This window comes from Myotis nattereri, assembly GCF_964212035.1.
Source record: "Myotis nattereri genome assembly, chromosome: 3".
NCBI classification, from domain to species: Eukaryota; Metazoa; Chordata; class Mammalia; order Chiroptera; family Vespertilionidae; genus Myotis; species Myotis nattereri.
Genome location: NC_138077.1, coordinates 940,001 through 960,618, shown reverse-complemented (window position 1 = coordinate 960,618; position 20,618 = coordinate 940,001). Strand labels below are relative to the sequence as shown.

Sequence of the window (20,618 nt, the reverse complement as noted above, 5' to 3'; positions counted from 1 at the left end):
TTTGAATTTATTTTCCTTTAAAAACTTGGGTTAAAGAGAAAAGTCTTCAGTTTCAAAATCTGAGTGTAGGCCGCACCCGGGCGCTCGGGGAGGCTTCCGGGGCCGAGGCTTCCGAAAATCAGGCGCTTTTTACTGTTGACGGCCTTGACCTGTGACATCATCGTGGTCATTGTCGGGCCGCGGCCCAGTCAGACCTGCAGGATGTGACCCCTGAGCCCTGGGCCTTAGCTGTGCGCCGGGACCCTGGCGCTGTTCCTCCCTGTGACCACGCGGGGGCAGGCGCGGCCGGACAGGTGCCTGAACGCAGACAGTGAGGCTGTTCCCTTGGTCCTTGAAGGGTTTCCGGCAGCCAGAGGTCAGGCCGCGGGGGGTCAGGCTGCGGGGGGTCAGGCCGCGGGGGGTCAGGCCGAGGGGGGTCAGGCCGAGGGGGTCAGGCCGCGGGGGGTCAGGCCGCGGGGGGTCAGGCCGAGGGGGTCAGGCTGCGGGGGGTCAGGCCGAGGGGGTCAGGCCGCGGGGGGTCAGGCCGAGGGGGTCAGGCTGCGGGGGTCAGGCTGCGGGAGAGTTTACGGCCGGAGCCCTCCCGGCGTTCAGGGGTGGGAAGCAGGGGTGGCGGGCGGCCTGGGGCCAGCTCCGGCCTGGGGCGTGTTTTCTGTAAACAGTCTGATTGGAACCCAGTCCTGGGGTCACTTACGTCTCGTCTGTGGCCACGTCCCCGCGACCCGGCAGGCGGAGGAGCCGACAGGACGGGCTGGTGTCTGCGGAGTTGCAAACTGGCCCTTTGGGGGAGAGCTTGCGACCCCGGGCCACTGCGCTAGCGGTCCCCAGGCTGCTCCTGTGAGGAGGGCGCTGCTGTCGTGTATTTTACCTTGAAAGGCTGTGTATGCACTTTGCAACTTTAAACTTCTTATTAAAGTTTAAAAAAATAAATTTTCTTATTGATTTCAGAGAGGAAGGGAGAGGGAGGGAGAGAGAGAAACACCAGTGGTGAGAGGTTCACGGACCGGCCGCCCCCTGCACGCCGGCCTGGGGATGGAGCCGCAGCCGGGCCGGTGCCCTGACCGGGAGTCAGCCATGGCCTCCTGGTTCCTAGGCCGGCGCTCACCCCTGAGCCACACCGGCCGGGCACAGATTTCTTCATAACATTTTAAAAATAAAACACGTATTTCTGTATCGGCACCTGATTTAGACACATGCGTGGCTGTGGACCCCGTTTCACCTGCCGGCGTTTCAGAATGAGCCACTGACCTTTCTGTCCTCGTCACGTTACCTCCTCCGGACAGACACGCCCCTAAGGCCGGTGTGGATGGCCAATGTCCGGACTGACCGTTGGGTGCCCGCTGTGCGCCGGGCATCGCGGTTCCGTCCTCACCCCCACGGGCGCCGGGCTTGTTCTGTAACCGCTGCGTCGTTAAGACTCTGCCGTGGTCCCACCCCTTCGAGCCCCGCAGCCGGTCAGGAATACAGGGGGGTTGGGGGCGGGAAGGCGGGGGGGGGGGGGTGGGTTCTCGAAGGTTCTATGGCCGCACCACGAATCAGTCAGTTCCGGAGGAGTTCTCCGTGCTCAGCCCCGCAGACCAGCGGGGAGTGAGGGGGCGGCCTGGGGGGAGCACCGCCTGGGCCTCCCTCTCCCTTCTCGCTGCCGCTTCCGGTCCCCGCTGGCCGCTTCCGGTCCCCGCTGGCCGCTTCCGGTCCCCGCTGGCCGCTTCCGGTCCCTGCTCGCCGCTTCCGGTCCTCGCTGGCCGCTCCCTGGTCCCCGTTGGCCGCTTCCAGTCCCTGCTGGCCGCTCCCTGGTCCCCGCTGGCCGCTTCCAGTCCCCGCTGGCCGCTCCCTGGTCCCCGTTGGCCGCTTCCAGTCCCTGCTGGCCGCTCCCTGGTCCCCGCTGGCCGCTTCCAGTCCCCGCTGGCCGCTCCCTGGTCCCTGCTGGCCGCTCCCTGGTCCCTGCTGGCCGCTTCGGGTCCCCGCTGGCTGCTTCCGGTCCCCGCTGGCCGCTCCCTGGTCCCCGCTGGCTGCTTCCGGTCCCCGCTGGCCGCTCCCTGGTCCCCGCTGGCTGCTTCCGGTCCCCGCTGGCCGCTCCCTGGTCCCCGTTGGCCGCTTCCAGTCCCTGCTGGCCGCTCCCTGGTCCCTGCTGGCCGCTTCCAGTCCCCGCTGGCCGCTCCCTGGTCCCCGCTGGCCGCTTCCAGTCCCCGCTGGCCGCTCCCTGGTCCCTGCTGGCCGCTCCCTGGTCCCTGCTGGCCGCTTCGGGTCCCCGCTGGCCGCTTCCGGTCCCCGCTGGCCGCTCCCTGGTCCCTGCTGGCCGCTTCCGGTCCCTGCTCGCCGCTTCCGGTCCCCGCTGGCCGTTCCCTGGTCCCCGCTGGCCGCTTCCGGTCCCTGCTGGCCGCTTCCGGTCCCCGTTGTCCGCTTCCGGTCCCCGCTGGCCGAGAGAGGCGGAAGGCAGGTGCGTGCACAGGGTGGACAGCAGAGGGAGGCCCCGAGCTGAGCAGAGAGCGCGGGGCCTGCACACAGCCGGCCGCCCCGCACGCAGGACAGGACGCGGCTGGGGCAGGGCCCGTGGGCGCACCTGTGCGGGCGGACGGTCGCCAGGAGGACAGGATGGGCAGGTGGAGGGTGACGCAGAGCCCCTTTCAGGGCCCGCGCGGGTGTCCCAGCCTCGGCGGAGGGAGGGCCCGAGTGCCCCAAGCCCAGCGGGGGCCACCCCGTCTTCCAGGGCGGAGGCCGCAGGCTCGGCCGGTCCTCCCGGAGCCCGTCTGGCCCGTGTGAGCAGCGCTCGGGCGGGTGTGACCCAGAAGCGCCTCTGGGAGGGGCAGGCTCTGCCCGGTAACCCGAGGCCGCTCCTTTTTCTTACTGGAGGATATCTTTTCCATTGATTTTTTTTTGTTTTTAAGAGCGAAGAGCCCTGGCCGGTTTGGCTCAGTGGATAGAGTGTCAGCCTGTGGACTGAAGGGTCCCAGTTTCGATTCTGGACAAGGACACAGGCCTGGGTTGCGGGCTCCATCCCCAGTGTGGGGCGTGCAAGAGGCAGCCGATCAGTGATTCTCATCATTGGTGTTTCTGTCTCTCTCTCCCTTTCTCTCTGAAATCAATAAAAATATAAAAAAAAAAGAGCAGAAGGGTGTTGGTGGGGGGAGAGCGAGAAAGAGAGACAGAGAGATAAGTATCGCTCTGAGAGAGACATATCGATTGGTTGCCTCCCCACTTGCCCTGCCCTGAGCCAAGGAGGGGACCTGTAACCCAGGTATGTGCCCTTGACCAGGAATTGAACCCACAACCCTTCGGTGTGCAGGCTGGTGCTCTAACCACTGAGCGCACGGGCCAGGCTGTGGCTCTTTTTTGCTCTCACTGCCCCGTCTCCGCTCAGACTGCAGCCAGCAAGTTGTCTGATGAGTTTATGAGTCGCACCCACTGACAGCACTCCTTCCCAGGTGGGAGGGGTGAGGCTCAATCCCAGATGGAGCCGGCCCTTCACAGTCGCGGGGGGTGGGGGGGGCACAGCTGGGTGGTCCTGAAACTCCTGGTGATTCTAACGCTCAGCCGGGATGGGGCCATGACCCAGGCCACCAGCTACTCGCAGAGCTTCAGTGTATGAATTTGGGGGGGCCCCATAACTATCATTATGGTCTACTAGAGGCCCTGTGCGTGAAAATTCATGCGGTTCCTCAGCCCAGCCTGCACCCTCTTGCAGTCTGGGAGCCCTCAGATGTCCCACTGATGGCTTAGGCCAGGGGTGGGCAAACTTTTTGACTCGAGGGCCACAATGGGTTCTTAAACTGGACTCAGAAGAAGGAGCTGCGGCCGTGTTTCCCGACGTTGCCATGTTAACACTGCTGCTGCTGAAGGAGCGGAGGGGAGAGCAAGAGAATCCTCCACTCTTTCGGCTCCGCGGGCCGGATAGAACAGCTGAACGGGCTGGATCCAGCCTGTGGGCTGTAGTTTGCCCACGGCTGGCTTAGGCTCATCCCCAGATCGCCGTCCCCTCCCTCTGCCCGCTGCCACCCGCCTGGGCTGGCCTGGCGCCACCCACTCGCTGGCCCTGCCCCCTGTCCACCTGTAGTTCTGCCGTTCAGTCAATTTGCATATTAGGCTTTTATTATATAGGATAAGTAATAAAAACACGCTATCCTATTAAACAGTGACGGTAGCAGCACCAACACAAATGATGAAAACTAACCCCGAGCCGAGGGCGTGGAACTGGCACTTGGCGGGCGTGGCGATGCGTTCTCTCTGGGAGTGGACGCCCGCCCCTCACGGGCTGACCTGTGGCGGTCAGTGTCCCGTCCCCCCACATCCCTTCTGCTTCCGTCCCACAGGGCCCGGCCTGGGCGGTGTGCAGGGCAGCGGTGCGGAGCCCGCCCCCGCGGAGGCTGAGGGGCTGGACCCCGAGTCCTCGGATGACACGGACCTCAGCAGCAAGGTGAGAGCTTTTCATTTTCACCTCCCGCATCCCGGCCGCCTCTGCAGCTGGATGTGGCGGACGCCCCCTCCACGGGGCCCAGGAGTTCCATTTGGGAGATGTCGCTAAATAATTCTCAGAACCCAAAGGCAGCCTCGCTGACAAGCCCGTAGGTGGGAGGCAGGCACAGCTGTCACTGGGTGAAGTCCGACTCATCCCCTCTCGCTGTGCGGTTGGGTCAGCTCCGTGGTCTGTGACTTGTGGTTTTTGCCGTGAGCTTCTGCGCCTTGTGCCAGCTTTGGTTAGAAGTGAGCCCCTTAGCGTGGCTCAGCGGTTGAGTGTCGACCTGTGAACCAGGAGGTCACGGTTCGATTCCCGGTCAGGGCACAGGCCCGGGTTGCAGGCTTGATCCCCAGTGTGGGGCGTGCAGGGGGCAGCCGATCCATGATTCTCTCTTATCATTGATGTTTCTAACTCTCTTTCCCTCTCCCTTCCTCTCTGAAATCAATAAAAATCTATAATAATAAAAGCAGAACATGCTAATTAGACCGGACAGCCGGACCTCCTTCCAGACGACCTTCCGGACGAAGCTGGGGCTGCGAGAGCCGAGCCCCTTGCGCAAACCGTGTGCCCTGGGCCTCTCATATATTCGTATATAAAAGGATTTGCCGAAGGTTAAGCCGTGGCCCTTACTTGACTTTTACTTCTATTTGTGGGGGGCCAGTGGCTCTCTAGAGAAACAGGTATTTCCGTGCTGAGAGAAGACATTTGGAAGGGCATTTATGTAGTTATTTTGTTACTGAGACTAAAAAGGCGGATTCTCGATTTCCAGCGTGGGTGGGATCACAGCTATGCTTCCTGTCCCTGAAGCCTTTACTGTTGAATTCTTTCTGACTTGGTCATCTGTGCTCCCTGTCATCGCCCAGTCCTCCTTCCCTGGTGGGTTTTGAGTCGTTTCCGTGTTGAATGCAGTGAGTCATGAGGTCGGGGGAGCAGGAAGGAAGAGGCCCGGGTCTGTGCGCTGACCCCAGGCGTCTGTCTGCCTCCACGGTTCTTTGTGCAGAAGAGGAGGCGCTGAGACTCGCCTGGACTCACAGGTCGGATGTAGGGACGGGCGCCGCTGTCCCCGTTCCCTGTCGGGTGTCAGTGTGTGACGGAGGGTGGGGCCAGGTCACAGATGTTTGAGGATCCAATGGGCTGGGCTGCACTGCAGCTTTAGGTTCCTGTTCCTCTCCCTGGGCCGGGCGCCCGTGGGTCCTGCACTCCTTCGCTTCTGCTTGTTCAGGTTTTATCTTTATTTGGTTGTTTTGTCAGGCAACCCAAGTTCCATAACTAAAATCGCCTTTTGTGAATTAAATTTCTTGCTTAGGATATTGAGCCAAGGAGTCTTGGAGACGGGGCCCTAACTGCATGTTACTAATACGTGAGGAGCCCGGCTTGTGTAGCCCAGTGGGTTGAGCGTCGGCCCATGAACCTGGAGGTTCCAGTTCGATTCCCGGTCAGGGAACAGGCCCGGGTTGTGGGCTCCATCCACAGTAGGGAGCATGCAGGAGGCAGCCGATCCAGGATTCTCTCTCATCATTGATATTTCTCTCTCTCCCCCCTTCTCCCTTCCTCTCTATCTAAAAATCAATAAAAAAAGTATCTCTAATAAATAAAAGTGGAATATGCTAATTAGACTGGACGTCCTTCTGGATGTCCTTCCGGATGAAGCCGGGGCTGCGAGGGAAGCCCGGGTCCTGGGTGCCCGCAGCCTGGGGAAGGAAGGCCTACTCTTGCACGAATTTCGTGCATCAGGCCTCTAGTTAAAAAGTAAATAATAAACGAGAGCGAATACCGTTCAGTGCCCTGTATGTAGTGGGCACCGTTCCATAGTAGCTCGGCTCATCCCCCCGAGACCCTGGGGAGGAAGATCCTGTTATTCCCTTTGTTGGTAGAGGACAGTATTGGAACAGAGAAGTTAAGCAACTTATTGGAGCTCACACAGCTCTGAGGTGGCAAACCAGGCCTTGTGTGTTAACTGCTTTTCAGAACTGCCCTCTGGCTGGGTGGCTGCCAGCTGGTGGTGAAACCAGGCTTCTGAACAGGAAGAAATTCATTGACCAGTAGGCTGTGAGCCTGTTCCAATGAGGGCTCACTAAGTGCTCAGCTGTTTTCCTGAGACCTAAGCTTTCTGGGTCTTTTTTTTATGATTTAAACAGCACGTGCACAGCTTAACTTTCTTGATTAGGGTTGAATAGTTTTTTGATGCATCTCATATCAGTGTATAATTTTTCTTGAGAATAAAGTGAAAACTTTTGCGTGTGAACTGCCAAAGTATGGAAGGATGATTTTGAATGCAGCAGGTTGGGTGTAGAAATGAATGAATAATAGATTAAACCAATAAACATCTAAATGAAATAACACAGGTAATCATTTTTCATCCCGGCTAAATATGTGACAACTGTTGATTTAATATTTTTTGCTGTTTTTCCTAAATGAACTATTTTAAGAAATATTGGGCAGGATAAATGCTGGGGTCCAACCCCAGCAGGTCCAGGGTTCCCCAAAGGTGTAGACGGAGTCGGCGAAGAAGGAATGACACGGAGACCAGCGTTCAGTTGATCAGCAGCCTAGCCGGGATCTCTAGCCAAGTTCTGGTCAGGATCTCCAGCGAAGTTCTGGTTAGGATCTCCAGCCAGGTTCTGTGTCCATGTTCTCTTGCTAGGTTCTCCAGGTTCTCCAGCCAGGTTCTGTAGCCATGTTCCCTCTCTAGGTTCTCCAGCCAGGTTCTGTCCAGGTTCTCTAGCCAGGTTCAGTCACCAGGTTCTAGTCAGGTTCTCTTGCCATGTTCTATCCAGGTTCTGTAGCCAGTTTCTGTCCAGGATCTTTTGCCATGTTCTCTCCAGCGAAGTTCTTCTGTGTCTCGGTTCTGTGTAGGTTCTGTGTCTAGGTTCTGTGTCTAGGTTCTGTCGAGCTGTTGTCTTGTTACATCTGTATTTATACCAGTTGATTCCAATCCTATCAATCTCTATTCCAAAGGTTAGGGCGTTTCTTATCTCTATTCCAGAGAGTAAAGATTATGTAGCTTAAGCATGATTGTTTGTAGTTAAAGTGATTAATTACCCGCCTGGCACTTGGTTAAGGGGTTTTATTCCCTCCCTAACTTCAGGGGGAAAATCCCTACCTGGGGAAACAACCTTTCTCGGAGAGGTGACCTTGGTTAAAACACATAGTGCCAAGAAGGTGAGCAAACATATTAAGAACAGTATGCCATATATGCCAGGTCCCTTGAAACAGCAAGGATGGACCGGCTCCCGGCAGATAAAGAGAAGGCGTCTTGGAATTTTACGTTTTTATTTTATTTTAAATTTTTTTATTGACTTTATTGGGGTGATTTTGGTCAACAAAATTACATGAGTTTTAGCCGTACAATTCTTTAATATGTCATCTGTATATTGTGTTATGTACAGTAACATTGAAAAAACCTAATTTTTTAAAATTTTATTTATTCTTATCATTGTTTTATTTTTGTTGTTGACATGGTTCCAGATTCCCCCATTGGCCCCCGCCTTGCCTCCCTCCTACAAATACTGGGCAGGATGGACAGAATGTGTGTTGGGATTTTATGTTTTCTAGTTTTTTAGAAATAACAGTTTTTGCTCCAGGCGGCCTCTTGGGGTTGAGCAAGTAGATAGTTGTGAGCTGCTGGGTGGGGCGGCTCAGGAGTGACAGGTCCTGGTGGGGGTGGGGTGTAGCCGGGGCGCTGGCAGCCTCCCTGTTAGCACCTCCTTCCCGGCTACTGTGTCCCTCCCACCGGCCGCCCTGTCCCCGCTTTTGGCCCAGGTCCCGGCCTCTGGGCGGATGCGATGAGCCCGGAGGTGTGTCCCCCCCCCCCCCCCCCCGCTGTGATTGTTTCCATTCAGCGAAGTACCTGATAAGAGGGAGAACATCTTCGTCCTGAAAACCCTTTTGCTTTCCTGCCGCGGCGATTGCCCCAGGAAGGGCTGCTTTGTTTGCGGAAAATGGGGAAACAGACTGTGAACCGCCCGTGGTGCGGGGGGCGCCTGCCCCGCCCGGAGGGTGTCCTCCAGGGGGAGCGTCGGAGCGGGTCCGAGGGCCACACTGCATTGGCGGCGGCTCGGCGGGTCCTCCCCCTGCACTTGGGGGGCCAGCGGGGCCAGCGCAGCATGACCTCGCCGTGACCCCGCGGCGGGCGCTGTGGGCGGGGCTGCCGCGGCTGCGGGACCGGGACGCGTCGCCATGGGAGCGGGCGGCTGGGCGCAGAGTATTTTGGGAACCGGCGGCCCCGGTGCTGAGCTCGGCAGGTGGAGTCGCGGGCGGAGGCGCCCCATGCTGTCCGCGCTGGGGCAGCGCACGCCTGGTCCTGAGCGCGGGACAGCCCGGGCTCCGTCCGTCCGCCCGCCCGCCCGCCCCTCCGCCGGTGAGCGCCCGGGTAGGTGGGACCCCAGCGGCGGCCTGCGGCGGAGGGTGCCCCTTCCCCTCCTTCGTCCTTCCCGGGGCTCGGGGCCTGGGGTGGGGGGTGCGCTGGGCGGGGGTGGGCGGGGGGGGGAGTGTCCGTGTGAAGTTGCATTTGATTCGCCTCGGACCCCGCAGGGAGCTGCTTCCTTCCTGAGCGAGAGAGGCATTGTGTTCAGTCTCCCTCCTCCCGGCGGCGGCGGGGTGAGTCCCCTTGGCGGCCCCGGTCCCGGGCGTCTCTGCAGGAGGCTCAGGTGCTGCTCACTCCATTTCTTCCTAATCGGGGAGGAGGACGGGGAGGAGGTGGATGGAGAAGCGCTGGCTCAGGGAGGTTTAAGGGGTTTTGGGGGGGGGGGTGTCTGTGTCGTCCCCCTGGGCCCGTGGGACAGGCTGACTCCGCGTGGGAAACGCGTGGGTCAGCGGGAAGGCAGAAGCCACCGGAGCCCACAAAGCCTCTGCCCAGGGCTGTTTAGGGGCTGGAACTCGGTCGGGGTGCGTCTCATTGACAAGGAGCCTGGTCCTCGGGCTTCCTCTCACCGGGTGGGTCCTGGCGCGAGGCTGGGAGGCCCCTGGGCACCGGGTGGGTCCTGGCGCGAGGCTGGGAGGCCCCTGGGCACCGGGTGGGTCCTGGCGGGAGGCTGGGAGGCCCCTGGGCACCGGGTGGGTCCTGGCGGGAGGCTGGGAGGCCCCCGGGCACCGGGTGGGTCCTGGCTCGAGGCTGGGAGGCCCCTGGGCACCGGGTGGGTCCTGGCGGGAGGCTGGGAGGCCCCTGGGCACCGGGTGGGTCCTGGCGCGAGGCTGGGAGGCCCCTGGGCACCGGGTGGGTCCTAGCACGAGGCTGGGAGGCCCCTGGGCACCGGGTGAGTCCTGGTGGGAGGCTGGGAGGCCCCTGGGCACCGGGTGGGTCCTGGCGGGAGGCTGGGAGGCCCCTGGGCACCGGGTGGGTCCTGGCGCGAGGCTGGGAGGCCCCTGGGCACCGGGTGGGTCCTGGCGCGAGGCTGGCTTGCCTCCCGAAAGGCTGTGAGATGCTGGGTCAGGCGCCCTGTGAGCTGGGGGTGTGCTCACCTGGGGAGACTCAAAGGGCCGGTTTAGACCTGAGCTCATGGGGGCGGGAGTGGCCTTGTGCTTTCTTCTCCTCTGGGGACAGCGCGGCCTCGGGGACAGCGCGCCCCACTTCCTCCCGCGTGAGTTCCTCCCGGTGTCGCTGGGATTGCTCTCCGTCCGACAGGACGGCTCTGAGCACCGGGAGAGCCGCCCATTTCCCGGGGACTGACCGCTGGTCCCTCTCCCGCCGGGGGAGCCGCCCTGCACTACCTGTGCCCCCACTGTGTGCCCGTCCCCTCGTCCCCTCGTCCCCTCGTCCCCTCCCGGGAAGTCGCTGGGGCGTGGGTGCGTGCAGAGCCTCCCAGGGCAGCTCCCGGGTGGGGGTGGCCTCCGTGCTGAGCGGGACGCCGTGCTGGCTTCTGCATCCGAGGTCCCGGCCTTGGCCAGGCTCCGCGGGGAGGCCCAATGGAGCTGGAGTTTGATGTCCTGGCCACAATACGTTTTTGATTTCGGGGGGGCGGGGGGAGAGAAACGTTAATGATGAGAGAGAATCATGGATCAGCTGCCTCCTGCACGCCCCATACTGGGGATCGAGCCTGAAACCTGGGCATGTGCCCTGACCGGGAATCGAACCCAGGACCTTTGGTGCATGGGATGATGCTCAACCACTGAGCCACGCCGGCCAGCGGGGCCATCGAGAGCATTAAGACGTGCGGCTTGCGGGGCCCGCCCCAGAGGTTCTATTGGATGATCTGGGGCAGCGCTGGGCACCGGGAGGCTCACAGGCCCCTGTGAACCCAGCCTGACCCAGTGGAGATCTTCAGGTCCTGGGGTGTCAGGGCCCAGGATTGGGAAACTGTTTATGCAACTGGAGAGGTTGGAATCTTAGAACCCTGACGCCCTAAACGTCCACCAGATCGTCCCAGGCGACAGGAGGTGGAGACGGGGCAGTGCGTGAGCGGGAGGGACACGGGGAGGGACAGAGGTCAGACAGGTTGCCCTGGAGTGCCGCTGCCCTCACCTGCCCTGCTTTCCACCTGTGCTCTGGAGAGCACGGAACAGGGGGCCGTGTCCTGCCGCAGTCCGCGCGAGATGAACCCCAGTGCCCCGAGCCCGTGCCCCCAGGACCCTGGCGGGACGCAGCCGGCCACCACGCGGCAGCTCACGGACGCCGACAAGCTGCGCAAGGTCATCTGTGAGCTGCTGGAGACGGAGCGCACCTATGTGAAGGTGAGTGTCTGTGCCCGCCCCTGCCCGCCTCTGTTTCCACCGTTTCTCAAACAGCAGAGCCAGGTCACAGAACCAAGGCAACCTCTTCCTCTCCTGTAGATGGTGGCCTTTATCCCAAATGTTAAGATTTTCTTTTGTGTTTGAAGGGAGCACAGCAGTTCTTATAGCAATTCCCTGCGATGTCAGGGCGGGGCCACAGTAGGTTTACAGCTGTTCCTATGGAAACTACACAATCCTTCCTATATAATAAAACCCTAACATGCAAATTGACCAAACAGTGGAACGACCGGTTGCTATGATGCTCGCTGACCACCAGGGGGATGATGCTCAATGCAGGAGCTGCCCCCTGGTGGTCAGTGCACTCCCACAGGGCAGTGGCCGGCAAACTGCAGCTCGTGAGCCACATGTGGCTCTTTGGCCCCTTGAGTGTGGCCATGAAGTTTCAATTGCACTGTACGTGCGTGCCCACATGTGGTATTTTGTGGAAGAGCCTCACTCAAGGGGCTGCAGTTTGGGAACCATTGCCACAGGAGGAGCGCTGCTCAGCCAGAAGCCGGGCTCACGGCTGGTGAACGCAGCAGTGGTGACAGGAGCCTCTCCTGCCTCCGTGGCAGCGTTAAGGACCCCTTGGGGGATGTCCGACTGCCGGCTTAGGCCCACTTCCCATGTGGAGTGGGCCTAAGCCTTGCAGCAGGCCTAAGCTGGCAGTCAGACATCTCCCGGGAAGTCCTGGACTGCCAGAGGGCACAGGCCGGGCTGAGGGACCCGCTTCCCCCCCCCCCCCCCACCCATGCATGAATGTTGTGCACCGTGCCTCTAGTTAATAAAATACACGAATAAACTCTGTGCTTCGAGTACTCACAGCTATAACCCGACCTTTGTCCCTCCCTGTCCGCCCACTGAGAAAGGAGATGGTGGTGAGCACAAGTGTGGCCCCTCTGACCTGTCTGAGTTGTGAACGCTGCTGAGCTGATACGACGGTGGAATTGAGTTTTGGAAAAATTTATCTTCAAAAGCTAACCTGAGTCCCGGCAGAAAGGGACCAGCCCGTGTCCTTTGTGGTGTCACTGGTTCTGACAGTCAGTTCTCCATCACACGTGTGGCGGCAGCGTTTCTAACAGTTCCTGTGACTGTGATAATGACTTATTCCTGCGTACAATTTAGTTATACAGCAGGTCCTCGGTTACGTGGGAGATCCGTTCCTACGGCGACGTAACGCGATTTATGTGAGAGAAGCACAACGATTGGTTACCTCCTGGACGTGCCCCAGCCAGGGCCCAGGCCAGGGAGGAGCCTGCAACTAAGGTGCATGCCCTGGACTGGAATCGAACCCGGGACCCTTTGGTCTGCAGGCTGATGCTCTATCCCCTGAGCCAAACTGGCCGGGGCCATTTTAGTCTTTAAATCAAGGGTCAGCCGATTGTGGCCCTCGGGCCGAGGCCAGCCCTCTGCCTGCTTCTACAAATAAAGTTTTATTGGAACGCAGTCCATCCACGCGCCACCTGCCCCTTTCCTGTTACAGCTGCCGCCTGAGCCCGTGGCTGCAAAGCCGGACGCATTTGCAGAAAAGCGCGCTCGCTCCTTTAACACGCACCTTCGTGGCCTAAAGACCGGACCGCCGGCCTCTGGAACATCACGGGGTTTTTCCCCTTTGGGTTCTTTGTAGACGTTTGAACTCTGTTCACGAGCTGTTCTTTCCGCCCTCAGGACCTGAACTGTCTCATGGAGCGATACCTGAAGCCACTGCAGAAGGAGACTTTCCTCACCCAGGACGAGGTACCTGCGCAGTCACCTGGGCGGGGTGGGGGGGGGCGGGGAGGGAGCAGCAGTCAGGTCCCTTTCACTGTAGCAAAAGGGCAAGTCACAGCGCCCGAGAGGGGGGGCTCCCGCCCCTGGGGGACCGTCATCTTCATCCGGAGGATCGGCGGGAAGATGCTGAGATCAGAAGCGAGTCGTTCCTGATCACCAACGAGAACGATGACGTTGGCTAAACTCCTTTTCGTTTTCCAGCTTGACGTGCTCTTCGGCAATTTAACCGAAATGGTGGAGTTTCAAGTAGAATTCCTTAAAACTCTGGAAGATGGAGTGAGACTCGTCCCGGATTTGGAAAAGCTCGAGAGAGTCGATCAGTTTAAGGTCAGTCAGTCCTCAGTCCAGGGTGGGCGGGGCGGGGAGGTGGAGGCCGAAAGTGAAATAGAGAGGAGGCCACGCTGGCCTCTGCCTGCCAGTTGTGTGGGTTCCTAAGCAACCGTGGCTGTTGTAGTAGCCCGTCCTTCCCAATTCCCTGCCATGTCATGCCCATTAGCCAGACTCCACGCTGGGACCGGTTCCTCACTCACATCCACGCCTGTTTTTATTGCCCGAGTAAGGGGCGTCTGTCTCGAACAAGTCCAGCTCATGCGAAACTACAGAGCAAGCACGTCCAGCTTGCGGCTGGCGGGCCGCAGGCAAGGCCCGAGTGTGACGTGCGTGCTCTGCAGGGCTCTCTCCTGAGGCCTGTTTCACAGGCTCGGATAGAAGCCCCGGCCTTGACAGTCCTGCCCCAGGAGCTGGTGAGGGGCTCAGGTCTGCCTTTTCCGATGCACCGTGTTTCCCATCCACACCCCACACCCCACACCCCACACCCGCACAGACCCTTTCAACACCGGCTGCCCGGCTGCGTGGCTCAGGGGTTGACCGTTGACCTGTGAACCAGGAGGTCGCGGTTTGATACAGGCCCGGGTTGTGGGCTCGCTCCCCAGTGTGGGGCGTGCAGGTGCCAGCCGATCGGTGACTCTTGCTCATTATTGATGTTTCTCTCTCTCCCTCTTCCTTCCTCTCTGAAATAAATAAAAATGCATTTTAAAAACACAAGTAACACTGGTCTAGAAAACTGGCCCCTGCACTGTAATTACTGAAAAGGCCAAACCCCAAACCCGTTACCCAGGTTTGTGAGCTCACGTGCTTTCGGGGGCTGTTCCAGGCCCCCAGCAGCGGAGGGAGGAGCTGGGACGGGGTGACCGCTGCTGAGTGGGCACGTCAGGCTGGCGGGGTGCCCGACAGCCTGCGGGTATTCCCAGGTGAGCGCGACCTGAACTAGCCAGGCCTCTTCTCCTTAAACCCAGAAAGTGCTGTTCTCGCTGGGGGGCTCCTTCCTCTACTACGCCGACCGCTTCAAGCTGTACAGCGCCTTCTGCGCCAGCCACACGAAGGTGCCCAAGGTCCTGGTGAAAGGTAAGGCCGCGAGGGCAGGCCCGGGGCCAGGGCCGTGGTGGGAGTGTTCGGACGGAGAGCGAAGGGTTGTTGATGTGGCAGCCGACGTCCGACAGCCGCGGATGAGGGCTCAGAGAGGAAAGGTGGGCGTAGCTGGGTTAGCCGTGTGTCGCTTTCCTGATAACGCACCTTCTGTCTGAGCTATTTTGGTCCAGAATTGAGGGGTCACTTTGCAGTTATGCAGGAAATACAGGGTTTAGAAATTACCCACTTTATTCCTGTTCTCCGTCGATTTCGTTGTCACCCGCCCCATCGCACCTGCCTTCCTGTGGCCTTCCTCCTGCCCTCACCGGCTTCTGCTCCGAGCACTGTGCTCACGCCTGTCCTTCACGGGCACGTGGTCCCAGTTACTCCCGGAACCGCTCCGGCTGCAGCTGCCTGCACAGACCGGAGTGGGGTTTTCACAGCAGCAGGCGCCCCTCCCCCCACCCCCAGCGGCCCGGGAGGCAGGGCATCTGAGGGTCCCCACCAGGCGGTTTGCTGCCACCTTCACCTGTGGTGGTTGGTGACAGAGAGAAGGGTCAGGGAGGCGCTTCCTTGGTCAACACTGTAACCGACAGGAGGTTGGATTTCAGGGGATCTCGGGACATCAGCCGCTGTCCTCACACCTCCCCCCGCACCTTCCCCCACACTTCTCCACCTCTCCCACACTCACCCCATGTCCCACACCTCACCCTGCACCTCACCCCATATCCCACCCCACACCTCACCCCGCACCTCACCCCGCACCTCACCCCATATCCCACCCCACACCTCACCCCGCACCTCACTCCGCACCTCACCCCATATCCCACCCCACACCTCACCCCGCACCTCACGTGGCTGCACATGCACAGCTGCTGGTGTGTAAAGGCTTATGCACGTTGTGCTTTGACTTCCTGTAACACCTGTCACGGGACATGTTGGCACCAGGGGGTCTCTGGACCCGACAGAGCCTGCAGTGCGTCTGTGCAGAGTCAGGTGCAGCGGGAATTTAGAGGGAGGCTGGGACCCCGTCTGGCTGTCCGTCCCCACGCGTGCTGTGTCGGGCATACAGTCCTGTGTGTGTATCCCTTCTTTTTTTTTTTTTTTTTAAAAATATATTTTTATTGATGTCAGAGAGGAAGGGAGAGGGAGAGAGATAGAAACATCAATGATGAGAGAGAATCATGGATCGGCTGCCTCCTGCACACCCCACACTGGGGATCGAGCCCGCAACCCGGGCCTGTGCCCTGACCGGGAATCGAACCCTGACCTCCTGGTTCATAGGTTGACGCTCATCCACTGAGCTCGCCGCCGGGCTGTGGTCAGTTTTCACACGTCACCTGAGCGCTGGCTGTTGTGAGGTGTCACTGTGAGAGTTTCCGAGGTCTGAGCCCCACAGTGAACAGTATCTCCCTTAGCGTTCTGTGTTATTTTTAAACATTCCGTTAGATTCCATGCGGCCCCTGTAGACTGTCTTAATTCGGTCATATTCTTTTGCACCTGAAAGGTATTATCGTTATCTTTCAAACGATCCCTGAAACCATTAGGCTTGACCTACATTTTCCTACCGGCCACGTGTGTGTGTGTGTGTGTGTTGGGGGGTGTAGAGGGAAGAGCGTGAGGACTAAAGTACCGTCTGCTGGGGGGACGCAGTGACCGCGGGGCGCTCACACGGCGAGGACCCGCCTCCTCGCAGGTGACGGCTCAGTGCCGGGCCGTATGTTGGGGCTGAGGACCAGGAGGGAGGAGAGCAGCCCGGAGTCCCAGTGCACAGGGTTTGCCCCTGGCTCCCCTGGCTCACTCACACCCCGGGTCTGCCCCACATGAGCTGCCGCGCCCGGCTGGGCTGGCTGTCTCCGCTCCTGCCCTCCTCCCGGGAAGGGCACCGGGGAGGGAGGCAGGGACGGGAGGAGGTCCGGGCCCCACGAGCTGTGTGCCTCGCAGCCAGGACGGACGCGGCCTTCAAGGCCTTCCTGGACGCCCAGAACCCCCGGCAGCAGCACTCGGCCACGCTCGAGTCGTACCTCATCAAGCCCATCCAGCGGGTCCTCAAGTACCCGCTGCTGCTGCGGGAGCTCTTCGCGCTGACGCACGTGGACAGCGAGGAGCACTACCACCTGGATGGTGAGCGGCCCACAGCCAGAAGCCCCGCCCACAGCCAGAAGCCCCGCCCACAGCCAGAAGCCCTGCCCATTGGCCCACTCACAGCCAGTGCCCCGCCCACGGCCAGTGCCCTGCCTACAGCCCCGCCCACAGCCCCACCCACAACTAGAAGCCCTGCCCATGGGCCCACTCATAGCCAGTGCCCCGCCCATGGCCCCGCCCACAGCCAGTGCCTTGTCCACAGCCCCGCCCACAGCCAGTGCCCTGTCTACAGCTGGTCCCAACCACAGTCCCGCCCACAGCCAGTGCCCTGCTCACAGCCCCGCCCACAGCCAGTGCCCTGTCTACAGCTGGTCCCAACCACAGTCCCGCCCACAGCCAGTGCCCTGTCCACAGCCCCGCCCACAGCCAGTGCCCTGTCTACAGCTGGTCCCAACCACAGTCCCGCCCACAGCCAGTGCCCTGCTCACAGCCCCGCCCACAGCCAGTGCCCTATCTACAGTCCCGCCCACAGCCAGTGCCCTGTCCACAGCCCTGCCCACAGCCAGTGCCCTGCCCACAGCTGGTCCCACCCACAGTCCCGCCCACAGCCAGTGCCCTGCTCACTGCCCCGCCCACAGCCAGTGTCCCACCCACAGCCAGTGCCCTATCTACAGTCCCTCCCATGGCCAGTGTCCCGCCCACAGCCAGTGCCCTATCTACAGTCCCTCCCATGGCCAGTGTCCCGCCCACAGCCAGTGTCCCGCCCACAGCCAGTGCCCTATCTACAGTCCCTCCCATGGCCAGTGCCCTGCCCACAGCTGGTCTCACCCACAGGCCCGCCCACAGCCAGTGCCCTGCCCACAGCTGGTCCCACCCACAGCCCCGCCCATGGCCCCGCCCACAGCCAGTGTCCTGCCTACAGCCCTGCCCATGGCTCCGCCCATGGCTAGAAGCCCTGTCCACAGCCAGTGTCCTGCCTACAGCTGGTGACACCGCTCACGGCCAGTGCCCTGCTTACAGTCCTGCCCATAGTCGTAAGCCCTGCCCACAGCCCGGCCCATGGTCTGTGACCCCACTCACAAGCCATGGACTACCCACAGCCAGTGCCCTGCCTACAGCCCCGCCCACGGCCTATAGCCCTGCCCACAGCTACAAACCCGCCCTTGGCAGATGACCCCGCCTACGACCACCAACCCCGCCCATGACCCCACCCATAGCTCCCATCCCCCCTTTTACTCCTCCAAGGCCTATGTGAGCCCCGCCCACAAAACCCTACACACACACACACACACACACACACACACACACCACCCCCCTCTACCTACAAGCAAAGCCCCCCACCTCCCACCCCTGCCGTCGCCCCGCTCCCAGCCGGCGCCTCTGTGCCGCCTCTTCATCGCGCCCTGTCGCCCCCAGTGGCCATCAAGACCATGAACAAGGTGGCCAGTCACATCAACGAGATGCAGAAGATCCACGAAGAGTTCGGGGCCGTGTTTGACCAGCTGATCGCCGAGCAGACGGGCGAGAGGAAGGAGGTAGGACCCGCTCCGGGGCCCCTGTCCCCACGCAGGGCTGTTGGCTGTGAAGTAGCCGGGACGGGCGGGATTGGTGTCGCGGTGGATTCTGCCCGCGGCCCGGCTGCGGGGTGGCTTCTTCCTCAGCGAGGGTTTCTGAGGAAAGGACGGTGTGGACTCCCGCGGCCCGCGGGCTGGGGTGTGGCGTGTGGGGGTGACTGCCGCCCGCGGGCCTGGCTCGCTCTAAAAGCTCCGGGGGCGGCAGCTGCCTCCGGGGGTTGGAACCCTGACTGCTCCGAGCAGGTGCTCAGCGAGTAGCTGTGGAAGGATGACCTGAAACCATGCTTAAGGGATTGCAAACCTGCACACTGCCTGGGCGGAAGGGGCAGGACAGACCCTCCTGGAGGGGCTGGGGGGCAGCCCTGGGCTGTGCCTGCGCTGAGAGCTGATGGAGGCAGGGGACAGGCAGTCCCACTGTGCGCCCGTGCCCCTCCCCCGTCACCCCAGCGTCAGTCCTCCTGGGCTTGCTTGCTGCCTCGTGGGGGTGGGAGGGAGGGAACTGGGCGGGGGGGGGGGAGATTGGGGGCTGAGAGCAGGGGGCAGAGCCCTGTTAGTCTGCACGCAGAGCAACCTCCTCCGCGCGGGGTAGGGCTGTTTCCAGGGTCATTGTCCCCCGGAGGCGAGGGTGGGATGACCGGTCAGTGTCAGAAAGAGGTAAAGTCAGGATGTTTCATGTGCGTGTAGAAGCGAACACACATGATGGAATTTACTTGTGTGCAGCGACGGAGAGGCAGGTGGGTGACAGTCATGGATGTGGGGAGGCAGGTGGGTGACAGTCATGGATGTGGGGGAGGCAGGTGGGTGACAGTTTATTGAAAGTCACACGCGTGGTGTAGATGTGGAGTGAAGGCGTGTGGTGGTGGTTTGTGGATGGGACACGCGGGTTTTCCCCGTGGGAGGGTCAGTGAGGCCACCAGCAGCCTGGACAGGACCCTCTCCCGCCCCTGCCCCGCCCACGCTGCGGAGGTACAGGCCACGCGGGGGCACGTCTGGGCCCGGCGTGTGCTGGCTTCGGCCCCTCCTCTCCAGGAGACGCCGCATAGCTTCTCCGCGTGATGCTGGCAGGAGAGCGTGGGTTCCACCTCCGTCTGCTCGGCGGGTCCTCTCACCCACCGGGCGGAGGAGAGAGGGGTTCGCTGCTCTGGGTTTCGTCCTCTTGTCCTTGTAAAACTTCTGTAACGAGAAAGACAGCCGCTCGTTAAAGAAAAAGGCGAGAAGAACAGCACACGTTTGCAACGTTCGGTGTTTATTTTGATGCAAACCTATAAACGTGTTCCTTGAATAATTATATTCTGAAAGGGTCTTGAATGGTGATACTTTATGTTGAACAAAATGTTCATGTTCTTCTAAATGATTCCCAAGAATTATTGAGGTTATTGTGTAGCATTTCCGTGTGGATGAGCCGCGATTCCCTGAAGTCCTGTCGTTGGGGGTTTTCTTGGCCTTGTTTATTTCCTGCTGTGACTACTTCTGCAGACGTTTTCGATCCTGCGACTCTTCCCTGCTCTGCATTGCTGATTATTTCATTTATTGGGTTATGGGAAAAAAGATTTTTTATTACATTTTGTTACATTTTTCATGATATGCCAGGTTAATTTCTGGGTTTTAATGATCCTGAGAGCAAAGGGCCATTCATACCGAAGACAAGAAGGCAGTGGATAGTGGGTTGCAGAGAATTTGGGAAAAGATGAATATGATTCGGGGGTCGGAGGTCACAGGGAAGCAGGGCTCGGGCGGAATTCGGACGATCCAGTGGGAAACCGTCCCGGCGAGGAGCAAGGGGACGCGGTGCCGTTCGAAGGAGCCTCCTGGGCCGAGGTTGTGTGAAAAGTGACGTGTGTGCAGAGCGGGTCTCCCTCGGCGCCAGGAGCGCAGAGCCCGCGCACGAGGCTGCGAAAGATGCCACAGACCAACGTGACCACGCTCAGCCCCCTCCCCCCAGGCGAAGAGGAAAGACACCCCCGGGGCGAGCGGGTGGGAACAGGCGGGGGCTCCCTCCATCTCCGAGGGGAGGGGGAGGGCTGGGCTCCACAGAGCAGCCGACGCTGATCTCCCCGGATGGAGAGGAGGCGGGTCCCTCGTTTTCCTGTAAAGCCGCAGGGAGGAGGGCTGGCCGCTGTGCTCTGAGGGGACTTAGAATCCCGGTGCGGCTCCTGGGTTCACGGTCGACACAACCACTGAGCCGCACGGGCCGGGCTGGTCTCCGTGCTGCGGGGCCCTCTTGCAGGTCTGCTGCTGGGGAATCTTAGGGCCGGTTGGCACCTTTTTGCCGCTGTATTGTTGAAGCTCTGGGGGACACGCGGGGGAGAGGGGAAACGAGCACGCGTGTTGGAGACAGTGCTCCCGTGAAGTAGGCGTGGCAGTCACGCGTCTGTGGCTCTGCCCGGCGAGCTGACATGTCTGGTCCACAGGTGGCCGACCTCAGCATGGGGGACCTGCTGCTGCACACGACGGTGACCTGGCCCAACCCGCCCGCCTCGCTGGGCAAGTGGAAGAAGGAGCCCGAGCTGGCCGCCTTCGGTGAGTGTGTGTGTGTGTGTGTGTGTGTGAGGGGGGGGGGGGTGGGGAGGGGGCTGGCCGCCTTCGGTGAGTGTGTGTGTGTGTGGGGGGGTGGGAGCTGGCCG

At 60.7% G+C, this 20,618-nt stretch overlaps 1 protein-coding gene across 1 annotated transcript in view; it reads left to right on the top strand.

The window, feature by feature from the left end:
- Positions 1–20,618, top strand: part of TIAM1 (TIAM Rac1 associated GEF 1) — an 82,274-nt gene that overhangs the window by 45,165 nt on the left and 16,491 nt on the right. Inside the window, exons 14-21 of the mRNA XM_081087268.1 lie at positions 4,305–4,408; positions 10,940–11,119; positions 12,827–12,895; positions 13,130–13,255; positions 14,224–14,332; positions 16,280–16,459; positions 17,837–17,955; positions 20,406–20,514. Of these exons, the coding sequence (XP_080943394.1) occupies positions 4,305–4,408; positions 10,940–11,119; positions 12,827–12,895; positions 13,130–13,255; positions 14,224–14,332; positions 16,280–16,459; positions 17,837–17,955; positions 20,406–20,514 (996 nt within the window). The remainder of the gene's footprint in view (positions 1–4,304; positions 4,409–10,939; positions 11,120–12,826; positions 12,896–13,129; positions 13,256–14,223; positions 14,333–16,279; positions 16,460–17,836; positions 17,956–20,405; positions 20,515–20,618) is intronic.